Source organism: Poromitra crassiceps (genome assembly GCF_964638095.1).
Source record: "Poromitra crassiceps genome assembly, chromosome: 1".
Taxonomy (NCBI): Eukaryota; Metazoa; Chordata; class Actinopteri; order Beryciformes; family Melamphaidae; genus Poromitra; species Poromitra crassiceps.
Window position 1 is genome coordinate 122168040 of NC_139623.1, and position 15912 is coordinate 122183951.

The window sequence follows — 15912 nt, forward strand, 5'->3', positions numbered from 1 at the left end:
AATCTCAGGCAGAACTCACTCTCAATTCTTTTATTTTGAACTGTATTGACATCAGACATGTAAATATTATTCGTTAGGACACAAATGACAAAAAAAAAAATATATATATATATATATATATACACATGAAGTGCTTTTTTTTTACATTCAACAATACAGTTTACTCGGTGTGAGTGAGTGTGCAGACAGACAGACAGACAGACAGACAGACAGACAGACAGACAGACACACCGACAGACAGACAGACAGACAGACACACACACACACAACACACACACACGTATCCCCCTTTTAGATTTCTAACCCCACATAGGATAAGCAATAACCACGCCCTGTGGCGCTGGGATTGGCCAGGAGCAACACTGGAGGGCACGCAGCCCAGCGATTTCATGAACCAACTGAATAGCTCTTGAGAAAGGACAGCGGGCTGCTGTGACTGCCGCTTCTGCCTTGTGCCTTGCTGTTGTGTGTTTATTTTGTTTATGTTCTGGTCCACCCGTCCTCGTCCATGTCTCCCTGTCATATCCTTCCTGAAATCGTTCCCGTTTTCCCCTCGGCTATTCAACACGTCCTCACCGCCCTCGCAAACTGATCGATCATTTCCTCATTCCTCCGATGATCAAACACATCTCTTGATTACTTTCTCCGTTTTCTCCCGGCTGGCACAGAGAGAAGGCGACTCCAGCTCGTGCAGCGCGCCGAGGCGCGTTTCAATGGCGTTTCTCCTGTCTGCACAAGGAAGCGTTACCCGTTTTCTGCTTTTCCTCTTGCTCAATTTCAAAACAACAGCTGCGGTATGTGTTTGTTCACGTGTTGTCTTAGATGCTAGGGACATGATACTATGTCAGAGGCTGGGTAAGTGTTTTGAAATACGCCCTGCAGTAATAAAAACAAAAACACGTCAAACACGTCATTGGTGGGGAGGGCTATTTCTGATAACACGTCAAAGACGTCATTGGCGGTGAATGAGTTAACAGGTCAAGTGACACAAACAGCCAATGAGCTGTGTGTATTGTAGCGCTATATTGGTAAGAAAATGCTTGTGATATCATGGGAATAGGCTTGGAGTTGTGAGGAGTCAGGAAAGGGTACAGGGGGAGTAGGGGATTTACTATCTTGAAATCCCATAGTCTTTGGGTACAATGTGACGTCAGGTTGTACCACATTTTGTGCAGTTTTGAGGGCAAAAAAAACAGTGTTCAACCCATAGAGGGCACTTATGCGGCTGAAAATGATACAAATGGTACAATGGCAACAGTTTGGTCTCAAATGTGGAAATTCTGACCAGAATTCTTCACACACCACCCCCAAAGTCATTGGTTAAAAGCTGAAGTGCTGAGTGACACGCACTACAGGATAATCTTCCCAGATTATCTTCCCTAGAATCTCAAACATGCACACACTACAAGATTTGTAAATGTGGCGCACCACGCACTACAGGATATTATTAAGATTATCGGCAGGATAATCACCTTGACGCCCCGGTCCATACTCGTTTTTGGGGTTCCAGCAGTGACCAAAGCGCTCCGCCCCCACCTCACCTCTCTCTCTCTTTTTCCCTCATTTTCATGCCCGTCTCGCCAAACAAATGAATCTCACGGTAGTTAGCATGCGTGTAAACAACGCGAGTCTATTGTCTGTACAAGTGAGAACACAAACACATGGGCTACCAAAATATATTCCCCTGCTGCATGCCATGATGAGATCGGCAAAAGTTTGGATAGACTGGATTGCTTCCTGCAGCAACAATGCCTTTTTCCCCCCACACTGCCTGATAGACAGGTAGGACAGCCTCTGACTGGCAGGGTCTCAAACTACGATATAACAACTTTTTATTCATTGGTCATTCATTGTGATATAAATTAGTGACATTTTCCCCCAAATCCTCATGGTTCTGTGCTGTTGGTATTTGGTAGCCTATCTGATGCCTGCAGTGCAGCGCATCAAATGAGCCGCGTCAATTAACGATAATGACGGGAGTCTCGCGCAGCAGGCAGAATGATGTATTCGCGCAGATTTTCAGTCCTAAATATCAAACATGTTTGATATGATCGGGACGGCCCCGATGAATGAGGCTGTGAGCAGATCGGGAGGCTTAAGATTGGATCTGCAAACAGCTCACACTACAAGATAATCGGTGCCCGAACGTCGGGCCCGACCAAGCTTGGCAAGCTGCCAGGCCAGATTTCTCCTCCGATTCTCGGGAGGGGGTGAATCGGGCATAAATCGGCCCGAAAATCCTGTAGTGTGAGCCAGCCTTAAGAGAATAGGCGGGTCTTGCCAAGTGAAATCCAACTCCGGTGGATTCATATTACTATTGCTAACATTAAAATGAGAGACGACAAACAAATGGCGATATGCATGGACTGAATACGGGTGGAGTTGGGTCAGTCGCCAAACCGTTTGACAATTGGTGTGACAAATGAACCTGTTTGCTCTGCACTGTCACACATCTGCAGAGAGAAAGATTTCTTTCCACCGTGAGGTAGGCTGGCTCATCCCAGACACTGGAGCCTTGTGATTTCCTGTATCACAGAGGTTATATATAACGTTACATCTCTGACGTTACAGCTACTTTGATCTGGTTCAAACAATCATAACGTGCAAACGCATATCAGTTTGCATCCCTGATGTTTACAGCCTGGTAAAAAAAATCAACTTGCAGACAGTCAACAATGGCACCCAACCAGCAGGGGGCCCTCAGAGTGAGTGGTTGAATGCCCTTATTGACTGAAACACTGCCCTCACCGTGCCGTGCTGCACCGGCACCTCATAGGCAAGGCAAAGAAATCTAGTGCTAGGTCTGTAGCTAATTTCACTGTTCATGACAACTATACAAGGACAGGGGGGTGAACTTTTATATAACACCCGTTTATACAGTCTGTGGCTGCAAAAAAATCTGATTGTACAGTATGAAGTCAATGGGAAATGACCCTACTTCTCACTTGATCTATGACCTCAGTAAACACTTTCCTAAGGAGTTTATGCCTCAATCGGTAGGTTCAAGTCTTCTTCAATACAGCGTGATGTTCATTTAGTAAATTATGGTCCCATTTAGAGTCAAATAGACGATAAAGCAGACTATGCTTTGGGGCGTGATTGACAGGTCGACTGTCCAGTGATTGTGCAGCTCGCTGATCATGGACCAATAGCAGGCGGCGCTGCGGCTCGGTGAGAAACCCCTGATCTCATGCTAGCTGCTTCTGGCTCCAAATAACCAAGATGGTGACGGACAAAATGCCAAACTTGAGGCTTCAAAGCGAGAGTCCACAAATCAATTAGGTGACATCACGGTGGCTACGTCCATATTTTTATACAGTCTATGGTGACGACTGACCCTGTGACCTCTGTGTGACCCCTCTGTGGCCTCTGTGACCCCTGCAGGCTCAGGTGTGTGATGACGTGGAGAAGAGGCTTCGTCTGCTGGAGGTCACCTGGAGATCAGGAAGACTCTCCCTGCCCGTCAGACGACGAATGAACTACCTCACACTGGGTAACCTGTCTGTCTGTCTGTCTGTCTGTCTGTCTGTGTTTTGGACTTTACTCTAGTCAGTCTAGCCGTACCGCTGTTCATGCCATTCTCTTTGTCTCTGCATACGTACTCTGCCTCCTCTCTGGATTTCTGCCACACTTAATAGCGCTGTGTCTCTCTTCTCAGTCCACAGCTCTGTTTCTCGCCGCACCACCTGACCACCCACATCCCTCCTCTGTTACTTCAAGTAGGACCTTCTTCATTGCTTCCCGAGAGTTGGGTCGATTTGCGGTTTTGCCTGTTCGATCCGGTGTAGGAGCTTAAACTGGTTTGATTTCATGCCAACCGGCTGAACCGACATGTTTCATTATGCCAGGTCCTGGCAAATTAAAAGGAAGCCTCAGCAGCCAGCGCCGACGGCATCACACGGCTAAATCCAATTTGTATTGCATTAGTAATAGCAACATGACAACGTGATTGATCTAATGTTTCTTAGTTATAGTTTGTTTCTAAATGGACTAACGGAGTCACTGAGAGTACTGCTGAGGCGAAGTCAGCAACATGAACGAAGGAGATCAAATTTAACTAGAGGGGGATGGGGGGAGATGCACACAGCGCACTGACAGCCTAAGCCTTCTACTTCAACACAAACAAGGGGCATTTGCCAATGGCACGAAATATAAACGGGACAGTGCTACAGTGTAGAGGGAAGGCGTGCACTGAAGCAGTCACCACTCACGTGGCTAAAGATATGGTGTCCTTCAGAACAGTGGAAAAGGAGTTTTTTAAATCCATGTTTTTGACACTCAACCGTCAATATGATCCACCAGTTGCCATCCTTGAGCTGTGTTTTTGTTATTATTCAGTTGTTCTGCTTCCTTTATTTAGTGTTATTGGTGGTTGGAAAACCAGCTTAGAGGGGCATTATCACCACCAAGTGGACTTGAGTCGCACTACAGTCATTTATTGGTTCCACTCGGGAGTGCACGTTCAAGTGCGACGCCTAGTGGAAAAATTCGGTATACGTGTTAGGTGCGGTTTAATGTATAATATCGAACTGGTTTAAAAAAATTTACACCGGCCCTCCCGCTTGCTGTCCACATTCCTCCTCTGTTACTTTAAGTAGGACCTTCTTCATCGCCTCCCACTTAGAATAGAATAGAATAGCCTTTATTGTCATTGCACAGTTCCCCATACAACTAAATTAAGAGTGCTTCAGCTGACATTGCATTAAAATCAGACGTTAAAAAAACATTAAAAACATTTAAGAAAAGCAAACATTAGAACAGATGAGGACACAGGACACCTAGACGGGGGGCAAAAAATCAAACAAAACAATAATAAAATACTAATAAAATACTGCTGAGGTAGTAAAAGAATATTGCACGTTTGATATATTGCACATGTTCAAGTATTGCACTGAGTGGGAGTTAACGGCTGCTGCTGTTTAGAGTCCGGATGGCCCATGGGAAGAAGCTGTTTTTCAGTCTTATTTGTTCGGCTCTTGATGCTCCTGTACCTCCTGCCCGAGGGCAGCAGGCTGAGCAGGTGATGACCAGGGTGGAGGTGGTCACGGGTGATCCGCTCTGCCCTGGAGAGACAGCGGGAGCTGGCTGTGTCATCTAGGGAGGGAAGAGGACAGCCAGTTATCCTCTCGGCTGTCCTGATCACCCTCTGTAGCCTCTTCCTGTCAGCTGCGGTGGAGCCAGCGTACCATACTGTGATGGAATACGCCAGTACGCTTTTGATGGAGCGGTAGAAGGTTACCAGCAGCTTCTCCTCCAGATTGTTCCATCTGAGTACTCTCAGGAAGTGGAGTCGCTGCTGGGCCTTCTTTACCACCGCTGCAGAGTTGACTGACCAGGCGAAGTCCTCAGATATGTGTGCCCCCAGGAACTTAAAATGGGGGACCCTCTCCACACAGTCCCCATTGATGTAAAGCGGGGCAGGGGCACTTGCAGTCCACATCCCTCCTCTGTTACTTCAAGTAGGACGTTCTTCATCACCTCCCACCTGACCACCCACATCCCTCCTCTGTTACCAGTGTTGTGCATGAACGCGCTCTAATGGCTCATTTCCACCACATATAACAGCACAGTACAGCTCTACTCGACCTGGTCTTACTCGGCTCTACTTGATATAGACTCTGTTTCCATAGCAAGTTTACTTGCCTCAGCCCACACCTGGTCGTCATAGCGACCGCATATCTGCCCTCCGCCCATAGCCGAAGTAGGCTATAACATATAACGTTAAAATTTAATCCATACACAGAACTTATAAACTGTTTATGAAATACTGGTGCCTCTAAATGACCTACAGTGTACATGGGCAAATGTGACAATCGGCCAGGAGAATGGATATCACTTTGTTGTTAGTCAAACTCACATGCATGCGCTGCGCGAGGGACGGGGGTTGCGCTATAGGGACAAGTAAAGCCTCTACCCCGGCGGTCTCTCACCAGACAAGACCGCGGCTTCACTAAACCCCCGCCTGCGGCCTAGCGGAGCCGACGCTGCACACAACTACAAGGGCTTCCTGAGGAGCGGACTTTTTCTCTCTCAAAACAATTGAAAACCACCGCCATGTTAAAGCTGAGTAAGGAGATCGATTTTATTTCACCAGAGTTGAAGGCAGCAATACAAAAGACTGATGGAAATAACATAACGGAAGAGAAGGTAAGCCCCACTAAACTGGTATGCAGCATTGACAGTCAGTAGATAGAGTAAACACGATTCTGCCTGACCAATCAGTCGTCTACAGTGTTTTCACGTCACCGTATGGTACCGGGTCCACAGCGCTAGAACCTCAACAGAGCAGGGACCAAAACTAGCACGACGCAACCCCGACTGTCCACGTTTTTGATCGGTGGAATGAGACAAAAATGCGAGACGAGCTGGGCGGGGCCGCGCTGATACCAGCAGTGGAAATATGCCATAAGAGCAAGCTCACTATTTTCATGAGCGGTGAGCTGAGCGCACCTTTTTGCAAATCCATGAGCGTACAGTGAGCTATGCTCACACCTGGGGGGGTGAACGGCCCTATTATCGTTCTTTTTCTCGCTCTCTTACCTCGATAATTACCCATTGTATACGTGCGTGTGCTAATTTACAGAGGAATAAAACCGGTTTTCTTTTCGCCAGGCTGCTGCTGCTCTCTACCCCACCCCCACCCCCACCCCTACAAATTCAGGCTGCACGTAGCTAGTTCTAACGTAGCTTAGCGCGCTCTCAATCAATCAGCTGATTCTCTGCGTCTTATACATAAAAGAGGAGGGTGTTTCATTCTGGAGTATAGAGTGTGTGAGGCGATCGGTTGAGTTGTACAGTCGCCTCGACGCGAGACTCAGCCTTCAGTCTTCATTCTGAGTCTCGACTTGCAACCCTTCATTCCACTGCAGGCTCGGCTTATGTCGGCTAAAATGACAATAAAACTGTACCCACCTCCGACACAATGTTGTTATCCAAGATTTGGGTCCCATGGTATTCCCAAATATTGCGTAGTTTCCAAGAGCCCTTATTCACATGCCAGAGCCAAAATGTAAACAGTGCAGTAGGCTACTACACCCTCCCAACCACTGAGCACCCAACCGATTCACTTGATCCCATTCCCAACAGTTGCATGTTATACTGTGGAATCCGCTTAAAGTGATGATTATACTAAAACGATCTATATAGATGTATAATAGCCTATAGAATAATAATATAATTAATTACAACATACAATACAATATATAGCCTACCATAAGTACCAAATAAATATGAATGAATGAATGAATGAATAAAGTTTATTTCGCGCCACATCACAAAAAAACAAACATGCGAAACAAAACAAACATACGATAACATATAAGATACAATACAAGAATTAGGCATATATATCTATAGGATATATCATTTAGAACAGCTGCCTGTGACTAACTGGACTGGGGGGGGGGGTGAATAGCTATGTAGGCTACTGTATTGTATTTTTAATTGAAAATTGTATATATATATATAATTGTATATTTTTTACTTTAGAGCAAGATAAAATACCGTAAATTCCGGACTATAAGGCGCACCGGTCTATAAGCCGCACCTTCAAAGTTGACTATTTTTTTCTTATATAAGCCGCACCGGTCTATAAGCCGCGGGTGTTTTGATGTTTAATTACCATATGTAAGGCTTCGTGCACAGAGGGGATTGTCGGGAAAGAGATGGCTGTTTGGGGAAGCTCCCATTTATTAACATTTCAACAAAACAAAAGTCAGGTCACTAATCCCCAGACAAAATCACACATTGTGAGATGCTTAAAAATCACCATCGGCGGGAGCTTTACTCCCCAGCCAAGAACACAAGTGAAATTCGTTCTCTCGTGACCTGTGGTTCTCAACGTGATGGACGATTCACCTTTCTTGTTAACAGTCCTAGTGAGAGGCAGGTCGAACGTCAAAGGCACTTCATCCATATTTATGATCTGCTCCGGTCCGATGGAATATTCCTTGATCTTTCTTTGTGTGAATTCGCCGAAGTTTGTAATTTTCTCCTGGTAGTCGGGAGGGAGTTGCTGACACAGTCGTCCGCGCCCTGACGGACAGTCCCTTTCGTCTCGGGTTTGTGCATGATCCTTTGCTGCTGCTGCTGTTGTTGTTGTTCCTGTCTCGCTACTGTCTCAGACATGGGCGGCTTTAGCTCAGGAGGTAGAGCGGGTCGGCCAATGACGCAAGGGTTGGCGGCTCGATCCCCGCTCCCTCCCAGCTGCTGTCGCTGTGTCCTTGGGCAAGACACTTAACCCTCCTTGCTCCCGATGGTGTGTAGGCACCCTGCGCGGCAGCCTGCCGCCATTGGTGTATGAATGGGTGAATGTAGACTATCTACTCATTGTAAAGCGCTTTGGATAAAAGCGCTATATAAATGCAGACCATTTACCATTTACCATTTACATGGCTTTCAGGCTCAATCGCCGCCATCGTCGTAACACAGCCAGTTCTCCATCTTTTGAAGCATGATGTTAGATTACAACGAGCTAGTTGTGTGGCTTAGCCTTCCAAAATGTTGCTGTTAGTTTTTTAGAATGTAATACATAGAATTGGGAATGTTACATTAAATTTCATTCAGACTGTCTTTCAGGCTCAATCGCTGCCTTTTTCCCCCCGGAGCGAGGGAGGAGGGAGGGTGTTTTACCGTAGTGGCTGAGAGAGAGTAGTGGCACAGTGCTCCAATCAGGTCGCGAGGCACATTTTTTGCAACATCATCCAATCAGGGTCTCGCTCTCATAATGTCTGTCTTGCTCTCGTTCTGCCTCATACCAACATCCATAGATTTTGGAGGTTCCCGAGTGGCCGTTTGCTGGAAAAATCCATAGATAAGCCGCACCGTTATATAAGCCGCAGGGGCCAAAAAAGGCCAAAAAACGGGAAAAAAGCCGCGGCTTATAGTCCGGAATTTACGGTATGTCTGCTCTTGTTGAAGCTTGGGCTAAAAGCTCCTGAATTTTACATAAAGATGTGTTTAAAAAGCTTTTGCGTGTTAAATGCTATTGTGTGTTACGTTTTCAGTGCTGTGCAATGTGCCTTTTCTCTGGGGAAACAAGAAGTGAGCTTGAAATGAACTGAGCTGCTCATTTTTTGGGACTGTGAGCTATAGCTCAAAGTTCAAAATATGAGCTATGAACAATCTGCATGAGCTGAACTTTGAGATAGCTCTATTGAAGTGTGAGCTTGCACAACACTGTCTGTTACTTCAAGTAGGACTATCTTCATCGCCTCCCACTGGCTGTCCACATACCTCCTCTCTTACTTCAAGTAGGGCGTTCTTCGTCGCCTCCCACTTGCGGTCCATTACATTACATTACATTACGTCATTTGACAGACGCTTTTATCCAATTTATCCAAAGCGACTTACAATAACACATTTTTGTCAGCAATAGAGCAATCAACTATGCAACACAGTCTATGACAACTACAACTTCTGAAGGAACAGTGGTACAAGTTTAGTTCAGGTTAGTTTTTTTTTTTTTTAAGAGAGAAAGAAGTTAGTTCAAGAAGGGCCCAGATGGAGCATGAGAAGGTGTGTCTTTAGTCTTTTCCGAAAGATTGGCAGTGATTCAGCTGTCCTGACCGAAGGTGGAAGCTCGTTCCACCATTGAGGTGCCAGGGACGAGAAGAGTCGCGAACAGGATGAGCGACTTTTGAGCCCCGTAGTGAAGGAGGGGCGAGGCGTCCTGCAAGCCGTCCACATCTCTCCTGTTACTTCAAGTAGGACCTTCTTCATCGCCTCCCAGTTGCCGTCCACATTAGGGGTGGGAATCACCAGATGCCCACGATACAATACTAAAACGATACTTGACTCACGATATGCTAGTATTGCGATATATTGAATATTGCGATATTTCGATATATAACTCGATATAACTCCTTTTCCTACCTTTTCCTTGACCTCACCGGAAGTAAAACATGCAGTGTTTTTTTGTATTGTTTTGTTTTTGCCCCACACGTAGGCTACATTGTTAAGCTTCTCTGGACTCAATATGCCATTGCAGGCGCGGACTGCAACATCGGGCGCTTCGGGCAGATGCCCGGTGGCCTGGCATGGCATGGCCTGCAAAAAAAAAAAATGTATATTAATACTTGGCGTCCAAATATCGATACAATATCGTCAGGCAAAATATCACGATACTATGGTGTATCGATTTTTTCCCCAACCCCTAGTCCACATCCCTCCTCTGTTACTTCAAGTAGGACCTTCTTCATCGCCCCCTATTTGCCGTCTGGGGTCCTTAAAGCCCCAATCAGTAAGATTTTTGACATTTTTTACTGTAATATAAGAGCTTTTTAGTCACAGGACATGGTAGATTGACTTTACATTACATTACATTACGTCATTTGGCAGACGCTTTTATCCAAAGCGACTTACAATAACACATTTTCTGTCAGCAATAGAGCAATCAACTATGGAGCACAGTCTATGACAACTACAACTTCTGAAGGAACAGTGGTACAAGTTTAGGTTAGTGGTACAAGGTTGGTTAGAGTTTTTTTTTTTTTTTTTTGTGTGTCAGAGAGAGAACGAAGTTAGATCAAGAAGGGCCCAGATGGAGCCTGAAAAGGTGAGTCTTTAGTCTTTTCTGAAAGATCGGCAGTGATTCAGCAGTCCTGACCGAAGGTGGAAGCTCGTTCCACCGTTCGACTTGTAATAGGGAGACCCTCGTCTTTATTTATCCCACACCGCCCTCCATTGGCCAGCCCTGGGACTAAGCAGTTTGCTGCCAGCGTCCCGTAGCAAGAAAAAAGAAAAAAGAAAAGGACGCACGCATGCGCTGTACAGCGGAAGCGCTGTGTTCATGAAAACAAGGAAGTAACTCGATTTGGATTTGCTACGAAAATGATGTTTCACGGAACTATGGATTATTATTTCATCACGTGGTGAGTACCCGATGTCACAACATGTACATAGAGCTTTCTGGCGCTGTGTTTTGTTGACTTTGAACGGCGATATCGTTATCGATACTATTGGACCCAGAGGGCGCAGTTTCTCCAACAGTAAAACTTGGAAAACTTACTGAATGGGGCTTTAAGGCTGTAACCACGGGGTACTTGAGGCTGTGTTTGTCTAACCATAGTTGAGGGTTTATTTGGAACAGGTTTTTACACCTGGATGCCCTTCGTGACGCCAATTCAAACGGGATTAATTTTCTGTAGGTTGACTCCCTTAGCCTATTCCTCTCCGAGGTATCCACTAGGCCAGCCATCCCCAACCAATGATACTTTATTTAATCTGTAATCAATTATTCATTAAGTAGCCTATTACAGACAGCCCCCACTTTTAGTTTCTGGTTTACGTGTGGTGCTGATGAACAGCTCCTTTTATCCACAAAATAAAAAGTGCCCTGAGAACGCATTATTTGGCCGCCATACTGTTTATGGTCGGATATAAGCCGCCAACATTTTTGAGAATTTGAAGTGGGCCATGAGCCGGAAAAGTGTGGGAACCGCTGCACTAGGCAGTGCCACTATTTAACCCATAGGTGGGGACTGGTTCATGTGAACCAGGGCATATCCACACACCGGTGGGCCTGCTAGGGCCACACCTCCTCCGACTCCCTTGTAGTTCAGCCAGGGTCCAAGACGTACCGGTTACCATGTGCAGCCACAAGGAGGCACTGCAGAGTTTGCAGTTAGACAGGTGATGTACTGGCAGGGAGAGACTGACGCCGGGATTGCACTGGTTGCATTTGCGTTGCGTTGCGGCTGTTCTCCGGTTTTGCTCCGTGCTCTGTGCTCCGCCAACACTAACCGGCTGCGTGCAGAGCACGTCACGGCTCCGCTCCGCCAGACAGCTAGAGTGACGAGATCGACAGGTTCTCACGGTGAAATCGCGCGAGACAATTTGTATGTTGGATAAATACAACGACAAACAGGCAGAAGATCATTGTTCCCAACTGGAGGAGCAGAGGAGGGGTGGACTTGCTTGGTGTTGTCCTTGTAAAAAGGATGTGTCGTGTCATATATTATTTTGTGGTTTTCCACTTCAATGATGAACTTTTCCTCATACATGTTTGTCCTCTGGCTTGATATTGAATGCTGTAAACACCTCTGCCCTGTTGATTTCATGCCTGGCTCCGCCCAACTTGCTGCGGCTTTGCTCCGTCATCCGTGAAAAATAGAAGCCTTGCGTATCTTTTTCGGAGAGCTCCGGATCGTCGGAGCTGGGACGGAGTAGACATGCAACGCAGCGGAGTAGGTGGGAGTTGACACAATGATTAGAGTGGAAACGTATCGGCTCCGATGCCGTACCGCAGCGCAGACGGACCGAACACGGACCTAGTGGAATGTAGGCGTTACGCACTCAGCTCTCCTGTTTGCGATTCCGCTAGCCAGCGGTGAAGGTTAAAAGTGAGAGGTGACATGCACGGGACACCTCACCAAGACACTACATGCTTCACAACAACCCCACCTCTTACAGTAGACAACAGTACTGTGTGGTGTCCAAGTTCTCTAAGCCCCCCCCCCCCTTTTCTCTCTCTCTGATTCTCTCCATAGAGTTGAAGTCTGGTCGGTGGGACACTGCCGATGAGATCCACCGCTCTCTGATGGTGGACCATGTGACTGAGGTCAGCCAATGGATAGTGGGCGTCAAGCGGCTCATCGCCGAGGCCCGGAAGCTCCGCCCAGAACTGTTGGATCCAGTCCAGGACCCCTCAGATCCAGTCCAGCACCCCTCAGATCCAGTCCAGGACCCCTCAGATCCAGTCCAGCACGACTCAGATCCAGTCCAGGACTCCTCAGATCCAGTCCAGGACCCCTCAGATCCAGTCCAGACCTCTATCTCCCGGTCCTGACTCCGGTCCTGACTATGGTTTCTCTTCACTCTTTTCAAAATTTGAATCTTTTCTTCAAAGAAGAATTTAGCTCTGTTCCAAACTGTTCCCTAATCAGTCCCTCCAGGATTTCACTGAGGTTTTTTTGTGATTGTTCGGATCATAAATGCTTGATTTTACAGCGGCTTTTCTCAAAGGTTGCAATGCAAATTGTGTGAAGATTTATGTGATTTATTTGCTGTAAAACTGTTTTGCCATTTTTGTCGAGAAATCACAAGAATTTCAAAAAATTGCAACCCCCGCAGATATTGTGGAGAATGTTTGAATTTGCTATAATTATTGTGATCGCAAAATCTCAATTTCCTGGAGGGACTGCTTATTACAGAAACCAAACAGTTTGTATGTCACCAAAATTAGATGTCCTCCAGTTTGGTGCATAATCCTACCAATGTCCAGCAACACGAGCGATCAGCGCACGACCTATTTGAAAACATCAAATCATGGTCATGGATAGGCAAGGAAAACAACTTGGTTAAGGTAAGGGTTTGGTCATGGTTAAATAAGAAAAGTCAAGTCAAGTCAACTTTATTTATATAGCACATTTACATACAGCGGCAGCCGAACCAAAGTGCTTCACAGGCGGGGGAGCAAAGTGCACAAATATAAATAGGTAAAGTGCAAAAATACTAATTTGAAGGCAACCTAATACAAAGTGCATATATGATGGCAATTAAAATCAGAAAGATAAGAGACTAAAACAATAAGACAATAAAACGATAAAAGCCAGGGACCTAACAATGGCTAAGTGGGTAAAATGTGGTTAAAGACTGAAACATACAGTACTTCTGCGTCCGCCTCGACTTGGACTTGGCCGGCGGCAGCTAGTCCTATATAGTCGAACGTCAGCTTGACGAGGGTCGAGGGGTCGCACGGGAGTCCCAAGCAAAATTTTCAAAGATTTCACTAGGATTTCAATGACTATAAGTTAGCCAAAGGAGAGTATGTAGTGCATATACTTGGTAATAGCTTTCGCTCTGTCCTGTTATCTCTTCATCTACATTATATTATACTCACGCTGTTCGCGTCATTTGCATCTAGTCATGTTTTCGAGGAGCTGCATGCAGGCTGCGCTGGCAGGCTCGTCGTCCGCGGCGAGGGGTTTGACGAGGAAGTATGTAAGGCCTTTCACGCTGGGGATCAAAACCGGGTCATCGGAATCCAAGGCAAACATATACGCCCATTCCACCATCTCGACCACAACACCCTTACTGCCCACCATTTTCTTTAAGGCACCTAATGCCTATATCACCCCCTGCTGGTTATGAGAGTTTTATATGAAATCATAGTGTGTATATATTACGGATAAACGATATGTTTTTTTTCAACCGATACGATAACCAATAAATATCTGCTGCTTCTCCTGGCCGATAACCGATATGATATTCCGATAATTATTATTAAAATATATATGCCGAGGCGATTGAGCCAACGCGGATTTTCCGGTGCAAACTAATGATTTGAAGCCTTTAGACCGAGATTGATGGATGAATGAAGCTCGTTTGTGTTTTTTGTGAAAACTAGCTGGCAGTCGAAAATTGACAGTTTCATCTTTTTTTTGTTAAATTTACCTTATTTGAAAGTACATCGTATCTCCGCGCCCGTTCGTTGTAGAGACTCGTGAATAGCATCGCTGGAATCGGCATCGAAAATTGACTCTAGATCTCTAATCTTGTCGTGATCATGCCGTTCTAAGATCGTTATATGACGCTTTGAGGTACACGCAAAGCAGCGAGGCACAGTAAATCCGATGCCCACGAAGGAGCCTCTCGGGCGGGGGAGGCGGTCAGAGCGTCATCCGTGGAGGCCAGTTCTGTGCTCTCTCGCTCATGGCCTAAATGGCGTCGTTCAAGCGTGTATTTTCAGCCGGATGTTCAACTACGGATATGAGGTAGGAGGAATGGAGTCAGGAAGGGATATGGATCGATAAAAAATAAGAAAATAGTTAATTATAAATATCAAAAACAAGTACTAATATCAAGATCCATGAAAGTTAAAAAAAAATGCAAATTTGCAATTCTCAAAAGATGGAAGATGGAAGAAAGTAATTCCTCCGTGAAAAATGTGACCAATCCAAAGCTACGATAATCCCACCACCCCGCCACCAGGTGGCATTCATGGAAAGGGGAAAAAATCATATTTTGTGTTTTCTACTGAAAATTTTATTGTACAGTAAATACAGTAAACTGGCATTTGAGGGGTTAAAATTCAGTAAGCATGAAATGTTGATATGAGGTATGAGAGATGAAGTTACCAATGGATAAAAATCAATAAAAAAAAAAAAAAAAAAAAAATTAAGACTATCAAAAATAAGAACTAATATCAAGGTCCATGTACACGGACCAGTGGACGGTTAAGGGTTAGCGGGTTAGCGGGGTACAAAAGTTAAAGTCCCTGGAAACCAGAAATATTTTTTTATTATTTAGCATTTTGAGTTTATCACATCACAGGAACCTATGTTAATAAGCCACCAGCCAAATTTGAACGATGATGAACATCGCAAAGTATATAAATTTAAGTTTGACAGTCATAGCAAAAGTCATGAGAAAGAGAGAGAGAGAGAAGGAAAGAAAGAGAGATGGAGTGTGTGTGTGTGTTTGCGCGTTGCTCGGCGAGAGGAAGACATCTCTGCCGCTGCGAGTGCACAGCGCTACTGTGTGTGTGTCAGTGTGTGTGTGCGTGCGAGCGTATGTGTGATTCGATTAAATCTTATGACGTGATAAGATCATGCATTTTAGCACCGCGCGCACCGCTCTCTTCAATGAGGAAATGGAAATCCAGACCTTGTAGAAAAGTGTCGATTTTTGGGGTTAGTGTTGAAAGTAATGTAAACCACTTTCTGAGGCACACAATTACTCACATAAGACCCTAAATTTAATAGAAGGTTTTTGTGGATTTTGGTTTCCAGGGACTTTAAGAAAAAGATAGATGTGTCTCAGAGAACAGTACAGATTGACTGAGTTTGAGTTTGATCAAAGGTTTAAAGTAGCTATGACCAAAGATTTCCTGCAGCACTAAAATAACTTATTTTGGACTTAAAGCCCCATTCTGTAGTTTTTCTATTTGGGGAAACTGTGCAGCCAATGCTA

General features: G+C 45.4%; 1 protein-coding gene across 1 annotated transcript in view; it reads left to right on the forward strand.

Moving 5' to 3' along the window:
- The window catches only part of sra1 (steroid receptor RNA activator 1), a 59953-nt gene extending 44810 nt beyond the window's left edge, over positions 1-15143 (forward strand). Inside the window, exons 5-6 of the mRNA XM_083649831.1 lie at positions 3385-3493; positions 12489-15143. Of these exons, the coding sequence (XP_083505957.1) occupies positions 3385-3493; positions 12489-12787 (408 nt within the window). The 3' untranslated portion in view covers positions 12788-15143. The remainder of the gene's footprint in view (positions 1-3384; positions 3494-12488) is intronic.
- Positions 15144-15912: the final 769 nt, after the last annotated feature.